The sequence below is a fragment of the Stegastes partitus genome, unplaced genomic scaffold (assembly GCF_000690725.1).
Source record: "Stegastes partitus isolate 25-593 unplaced genomic scaffold, Stegastes_partitus-1.0.2 Scaffold2382, whole genome shotgun sequence".
Classification (NCBI taxonomy): domain Eukaryota; kingdom Metazoa; phylum Chordata; class Actinopteri; family Pomacentridae; genus Stegastes; species Stegastes partitus.
Window position 1 is genome coordinate 26187 of NW_007580113.1, and position 7982 is coordinate 34168.

At 40.5% G+C, this 7982-nt stretch overlaps 1 protein-coding gene across 1 annotated transcript in view; it reads left to right on the forward strand.

Moving 5' to 3' along the window:
• Positions 1-2046: 2046 nt before the first annotated feature.
• Positions 2047-7982, forward strand: part of nup107 (nucleoporin 107) — an 11041-nt gene continuing 5105 nt past the window's right edge. The window contains 14 exon segments of the mRNA XM_008305025.1: positions 2047-2121; positions 3188-3270; positions 3455-3465; positions 3650-3785; positions 3876-3979; positions 4622-4737; positions 4836-4884; positions 5246-5317; positions 5488-5576; positions 5658-5733; positions 5887-6000; positions 6648-6738; positions 7803-7882; positions 7962-7982. The exon segment at positions 7962-7982 is cut by the window's right edge and continues 7 nt beyond it. Of these exon segments, the coding sequence (XP_008303247.1) occupies positions 2114-2121; positions 3188-3270; positions 3455-3465; positions 3650-3785; positions 3876-3979; positions 4622-4737; positions 4836-4884; positions 5246-5317; positions 5488-5576; positions 5658-5733; positions 5887-6000; positions 6648-6738; positions 7803-7882; positions 7962-7982 (1050 nt within the window). The 5' untranslated portion in view covers positions 2047-2113.

Consider the following 7982-nt stretch of genomic DNA (forward strand, 5'->3'; position numbering starts at 1 on the left):
GGGTTGTAAAGTTTAACTCAGTACCACCTGATAATGTAGTTTTGCTGCATTATAATAAACAACACATTGACTAGAAAGAGAAACTACATAAATAAGGGACATAAAATAAATGAATGACTGTAAACTTGAATTTTGCTTCCAGAAATTATTATGCTTTGCAATAAAAGATACGTTAAATGACAAAAAAGAGACGTTAAGCAAATGAAAATCAATGTTGGATGACTAAAAAGAGATAAAAGCATAACTAAAGAGACACTAAACAGCTACAGAGAGATGCTACATGACTAAAAAGGGAATTAAAGCGATATAAAACTGATAAAAAGCTGTGTTAAATGACTAAAAACAGACATAAAATGAACAAAAAAAAGAAAAAAAAAGACACTTGGCATAACTAGTACGGCTACAAAGACAAGTTAAAATACCAAAAAAGTAAAATGACTTAAAATGACTGCAGAGTGTTTTAGTTTCTGATGGTTTCAGATTTAAGAGGACCTGAATTCACGACACGAACAGCTTTTACTTACTGCTGATGCACGTTAGAATAAAAGTCGAGGCGTCGAGGGCGTTCGGAGGCAAAGTCCAAAGAAAAGCAAACAATCCGAAAACCAAAAAAGGTTAAAACCAAACTGGGTCTGAAGTGACTAAACACAGAGGCCACACTGGAGTGAGAACATTACAGGAGGAGGGCGGGGCTACAGACGCACCGACAGCTGATTGGACGATTACATACAGGTGAAAGTGAAGAACAGTCAGACATAAAAACAGCCGGTAAAATCTTACAACTATCAAAGTAAAACAGAAAGTAGCAGCACAGAGTGACACAAAACCAAAATATTAAACATTTCTGGCTTCATGAGTCTGTTAACGTCACGACATTCTGTCATTCTGCACATGTGAGCGAGTAAAAATGTAGAAATAAGGGATGTATAACGTATATTAATGCACTAACTGAGATTTAGATGAGATTTAGATGTGAAGCCAGTGTGTTTAGATTCCATCAGATTAAAGATTTGAAAGACACTACAGACAAAAACGGGACATGACAGGACCTTTAATTCAAGGACTGCTCCCAAAACGTCTAAAATCGAGCCAGGTGTAGGTCCAGGTTGAGGTCCGTAGATCCGGCAACCAACAGCACACAATAGTAAACACATAAAAAATAAATGATCGGTATGTCAGCCAACTCGGTAAGATGTCAGCATGATGTTGGGCAACTCTGGAAGGAGGCGTTTTAAAGGCTGACTCAGGAACAGTTATTGCGTAACATTGAACAATAAAAAACAAACTCAGAGGGCTCAGAATAAAATGGTCCAGTTCAGGTATTGCCGGTTCAAACTGTTATATGACAAAAGGTGAAGTGTGATCATCAAAACACACCTAAAAGACACAAACCTGAGAGAAAACCAGGCAATGGAAGCTGTGACTTTAACTGGTAATAGCAGTTTAAAAGAAACAAATAATTCTTGTTTATTTAGCCCTTATTTTACCAGGAAGTTCCCTGACATCACATTTTTTTTGATGGAGATCTAACCAAGAAGGCACAATTATAAAGTTACATAAGATTATGAACTCCAGCATGACAGCAGCAAACATACAAATAAAGTAAAAAACATTAAAACAACCAAGAGACTAGAGGTACACAACTTATTTAGATGCACGAGAGTCATGACAGCTGTTGGTACGTAATAGGAAATTACAGGGAGAAGGGAGTTTATCCAGTGTTGCTTTGCAAAAAATAAAAATACCAATAACTAAATGAAGTAATACATTAATATTTAGCACATGTTTACTTGTAGAACTGTACTGCAGAATCAATTGTTTAATATTGTTTGTCAAAAATAATCAACAAATTAATGTTAACGTTGTAGATTTTCAAGCTGTCATTATCTGTAAATACAACTATCAATGTTAGTAAAGTTCACCACCTTCACAGCAGAAGAACTAGCGACCCCTCAGGCTGTAATCCCACAGCGACCTGTGGGGGCAGCAGAGCGCACTGAGGCCTCCAGTCTGCCGGAAACTCAACAGCAGAAGAAGAAAAAAAACGAAAACACAAGAAGAAGAAGAAGCAGCTCATTGAACCACGTGAAGCGGGAACTGACAGCTCACCGCCATGGACTGGTAAAATGTCTACTTTTATTATATTTAAACTTTAACCAACTTTTACACCTCTGTGCGTCCGCTTCTGCGTGTGAAGCGCGGTTCTGTTCGCTAGCTTGTTATTTAGCCAGCTAGCATGCTTCAGGTGGCTGTGCTAGCCGGAGCTAACGGTGCTAACGCTAAAAATCAACGCAGATGCTAACCGGCTAATTACCGGTTTAATGCTGTTGACAGGTTTAACCCGAGCTGCTGAAAAGGTCGTTAAGTGTCAGTAATAGAAGCTAAACTTCAGTATGTGCAAGTTATTGACCGAACAAATAGAAATTAAATGATGTCGACGCTTCATAAACAGAAATAACAGTGTTTGTTGAATGTTAGCTAGCAGCAGCATCAGCAGGAGAGGTGGAATAATTACTCAGGTAAAGTAAAAGTCACTGTTATTTATATATGTCACACTTAAAACAGAGCCAAAGTGCTTTGTAATAGAGTAATACAATTAGAAATATACCTAAAAAATTCAGATATTAAGGTTAAGACCCCCCCAGTGTCGGGCAGATTTACCTGAGTTAATTAAATATCACGGTTAAGACCTTACAATGTTATATAATATTATATAGGTACGGAGCCAATACTATCGCAGCCTATAACAGCACATTGCAACTTATTTGTTAATTATATGTTTTGTTGTTAATCAAAATCTTTAAAGTAGATGTAGTGGTGTAAGAAGAGCACAATACTCCTCTGAGTTAAGGGTTGAATTATATGTTTGTTTGTTTTTTTCCAGGGCTAATGTCAAATATTAGCAGTCAAGTAGAGAGATTTTTGGAGCTGATGTACATTTTAAAGAAGGAAAATCTTGCTGCCATAGGTTTGGAAAACAAAAATGAATTGAAATACCTTCGTTTGTATATGTTTAATATGAGTAAGTAACAGAACTTTTTTAACATTTATCCATCAGTGCTGATTGACTGTTAATCCTGATGTCTAATCTGTCAGATAGAGCTGTGGACAGGACGCTGCCAGAGACCACGGAGGGAAGTTGGAAATACTTGTTAGTTTGTTTACACTATTTCATGTTTTCCTGCAGGGGTCTGAGCGATCTGCCGTCTCCGGTGGTCCGAGACGACGAGGTGACGGTCGCTGCTCGCAGGAGGAGGAAGAAAGTGGCCTGTATCCTCCAGCTATAACAACNTAACATCTCTGTGTAGCTGTTTTTATCTCTTTTTAGTAATTTTATGCCTTTATTAGGACATGTTTCACTTTTTTTTTGTCATTTTAATGTCTCTTTTTAGTCATTTTTATGTCTCTTTTTAGTCATTTAACACTGCTTTTTATTTGATTTATGTTGTTTTAGTTCTCTTTTTAGTCATGTAACATCTCTGTGTAGCTGTTTTGCCTCTTTTTAGTAATTTTATGCCTTTATTGGGTCATGTTATGCCTCTTTTTAGTCATTTATCATTTGTCAGCCACACTTAGTTTTAGTTATATAATCATTTCCACCTGTGATACCTGAATTTTTCAATGATTTAATTAATTTTACGTTGNGTAGAACCTGGACGACAGCGACTGGACCAACAGCATGTACACGTCTCCCGTTTCTGGTTTGGAGAACACCAGCTTCTTCAGAGACGACACCGCCAACCTCAGCTCCGCCCTGCTGAAGGAGGACGACCCCGGAGAGGCTGGTGAGCCAATCAAACGCCGCCTTCTTGCTCTGTTATCTTACACTGCTGTGATTAATGCTGTGGTTTCTGATGTTTTTTGTTTTTTTTCAGCTGCTGCCAGTCTTTTCCCAGAGTTCCTCACATCCTTCCTGAAACACTCTTCTACTGCGGTGTTTGACCTGCTGGAGGATTATCAGACGCTCTGCCAGGACAAGGTGGGTTTTCTGTGGGTTTGTGTCACTGCTCACCTGTTGGGTTTAGTTCAATCAACAAGGTTTCTCCTTTCTCACATTAGGGTCCAGTAGCGATGATTTGTCCAAATACAGTTAAGATTCTCAGTTGCCTTATATGATTTTGATGAAATACCCCAATTCTATGCTGAGATTTAGGTGTTCTTCCTGAAAAACAACTTCCTTAAACCCGTTTAGAGGCACGAAAAGTTTCTACACAAAAAGCCTGATCAGACTCTGTTGTGTTTTTGTGTTTAGTTTGGTTTGTTTAGTGCTTGTGTGAAAGCTTGGATAGAGTCTGGCTAGTATTTTTCCCTCCTGTTTCCAGTATCTGTACTAAGCTAACCAACTCCTGACTGTAGCTTTATATTTAATGCACAGACATTAGAGAGGTATCGATCTTCTAATCTTAACTCTCGGCAAGAACAAGAATATTTCCTTAAATATTGAACCATTTCTGCAATTACAAAGCTGCACGTGGACAGAATATAGCTAGCTAGCATAAGGACTGGAAATCAAGGGCAAGTTTTAGCCTGACTGTCCACATTTAAATGATCATGTTTACCTCTAGAGCTCAGTAATTTACCGACTGCTCAGTTTTAATTTCTCTCTGTTACGATCCTGAAGGTGGACGTTCTGCAGTCGGTCGTCCTCAGAGCCGGTCAGAACAGTAAGACGGCCGGAGTCCGATGGTTGCTGCAGCAGGAAAACTGCTCCTGGAGACTCATCGCTTCACTGTACAGGTACCAGTCTGACGGAAACACTACCAGTCTGACGGAAACACCGCCTGTCTGACTGAAACACTACCTGTCTGACTGATCACCTGTCTGTCTGTCTGCAGGGATCGGGTCCAGTTGGCGCTGGAAGATGACATCATGACAGACATGGTGGTGAGTAACCGTTACATCCAAGCACACTAACATTCAGACACACTGTTAAACGTGAACACATGATTTTTTTTTGTAGAAATATAGAAATATCTGACAGTTTCTTACTTACACATCCTGCAGTGACACAGAACTTCAACCAGAACTCTATTTGCATCTTCCTGATGGACATAAGCCCAATAGTTGCCCCCTTTTTTGCTCCATTTTTGGTCTCCACCAGCTCACGAGGGAAATGTTGAGCTCTTTAGTTGCTAAATGCTCCTCAGTGTTCACCAGTTCTATTTTCATCTGCGTGTTTTTGCTGTAGGTCTGCAACTAACAATTATTTTCTAAAGACAGAAGTTGTGTTTGTTTCTGTTTGCAGGTTCCCAGCGAGAGCGAGAAGGTCGTGGTGGAGCAGCTTTTCCAACGAGATGCAGTCATTCGACAAAGTCAGGTAACGCATCGACTGCTTACTGCTCAGAGTTATACAGATGTTCCCCAGAGGCTGTTGACCTCAGTTAGCTTTGAGGCATCCTTTACTGTGGCGTTCTGCTTCAGTTAAATGTAAACCAGCCTCTTGAAACCTGAGTCGAGCTCAAAGCTTGTCGTCTGTTTTTGCTGCAGCTGGTCGTCGACTGGCTGGAGAGCATCGCCAAGGACCAGATCGGAGATTTCTCTGACAACATCGAATACTACGCCAAAAACGTCTGCTGGTGAGTTTCAGTCTGTGCGTTTTCAAGTATAAAAACCTGAACCAGTGTGTGTTCAGGTCACCAGAACGGTTTGTTTTTCAGGGAGAACACGCTGCACGCTCTGAAGATGAGGAGGAAGAGCGGCGCCGCCTTCACCGTTCCCCTGGTCACCGAGCTGGTGAGGCCCGTTACCGTGGAAACAATACTTACTCATGCTTTGTGTTTAGCTAACGTAGACGTCGTGTCTTTAGCTAACATAGACCCTATTGTGTGTTTCGATAACGTAGATGTCGTTGCGTGTTTAGCTAACATAGACGTCGTGTGTTTTCAGGACCCGGACGCTCCCCTCCGGCAGCAGCGCCCCCTGGCGGACCTGGACAGGGAGGACGACGCCCGGCTGCTGAAGAACCTGTTCACCCTGATCAGAGCCGGCATGACCGACGAGGTATTGATCAATTAATCAGACTGATTGATTAATAAATAAAGCAGATTAAATGAGATAAACCTGATTGATCCTTCAGCTGGGAAATTCACGTGTAACAGCTCTTAGATACAGATGAAAAAAGCATAAAAAAGTAGAATAAAGATAACAGTAAAGACAATACAGACTATTTACACCTTTCACATGTACAGATATGACAGTAATGAGAATTGCACTCACATTTTATTTAAGTTATAAAAAGCTTTTTAAGAGAAAACTGTTATCGCATAATTATTACACAAATTAAGAGGTATAAATGTAGTTTAAAGTGCTCGAGTTGGAGACTAAAGCACATCAGGATACAAGTAAAATACCAAAAAATAAAATGAGACGACTTAAAAAATTCACATTAAAATGATTAATAAAAGCAGAATTATCAGAAACTTGCGTCTCAGTGGCTCCAACTATTGATAGTATCTCAATGAATCGTCTTGTTTTGTCCAAATATATTCAGTTTACCGTCACAGAGGAAGAAAGAAACCAGAAAATATTCACCTTTAAGAAGCCGAAATCAAACATTTTCCCTCTTGTCTCGTCCAGTAGTCGACAGCTGATCGATTAACCGCCGCAGCTCCTCCATCTTCAGCTGTTTTTGTGTCTTTTCTTTCCAGGCTCAGCGGTTGTGTAAACGCTGTGGTCAGGCCTGGAGAGCAGCGACTCTGGAAGGCTGGAAGCTCTACCACGATCCCAACATGACCTCAGGTAACCTCGACGGAGTCCAACTCCGCCAAACCGTCCTGTAGAACATTATGGTCTGGCTGCAGCTCACTGTCAGTCTGCTGCTGCAGGAAAAAAACACTCTAAACCAATTATAGCTGTTTAGGCGGAGCTAAGTGAAGGATGACGCTTCGGTGTTCAGTTAAAACAGTGACGGATGGAACTGTTGTGGAACATTTGCACGCAGGGAGACGAGAAGTGTCGTTAAAACCGATGATTCACCGCAAAAAACTTGCTGCATGATCCAAATGCTCTGCAAAACTTTTTAGCATGAAGGCTGCTCGGAGGTTCCTGAAGTGGATTCTGAAAACAGTAACACACAGATAATATTAGAAGAAGAAAAAGAGCGTCCAGCGGTTGAAATATGCGTCTCATTGGACAAAATAACCGCCAACAGTTTATTTATTTGTTATTCAACCAACACCCGGTTCGTTTTGAGTAAAGTTGAACCACAGTTTTCCTCATAGCCGGTGATTCTAATTAAATTTAAGCAGATAAATCACCACATTTTTGGCATTAAAAAATGTAAATCCTGGGCTCAAAAATTAGAATAATATCAATCTAACTTGAAATACCTTTGCCTGTTTATCTGTTACATGACCGAGCGACTACAGATACGCATTTTAAATAAATTAATTTTATTGGGAATATGTTTTAAAAAGAGACGACGATAAGAATAATCAGAAGAATGCTGAACATGTGATCTTTAGTTACACCAATGGACTCTTTTAATAAACACAACATTTAATCCTGTTCAGGTTTTTCACCCTCAGCTGCCTCGACGTTAAGTTTGTCACTTCTCCTGTAATTTAAATCCTACCTACAGCAACCTTTTACTTCTATTCTTAGTTTTTGCCGCTACGCTGGACACCAGAGTCGATATATGTTCAGGTTGTCAGAGCAAACATGTCTTCTTCAAATGTGGCTCAGATGTTCTCTTGAAGTCCAGGATGAAGTTATCAGAGAACCACAGGGAGCGCCGCACTGGGTCAAGAACAAAAGCTCGGTGACTTAAAGAGAAAACTGGTGTTTTTGTCGTCTCTCTGCAGGAAGCATTGAGCTGCAGCCGGTGGAAGGAAACCCTCACAGAGGGATCTGGAAGGCCTGCTGCTGGAGGATGGCCGAGGAGGTAGAAGCACGGAGCAGAGACGACTTTAGGTTCAGCAGAGCTTCAAAAATAAACATGTTTACTGCTTTGTGTGTTTCAGGAGCAGCTGAACCGATACGAG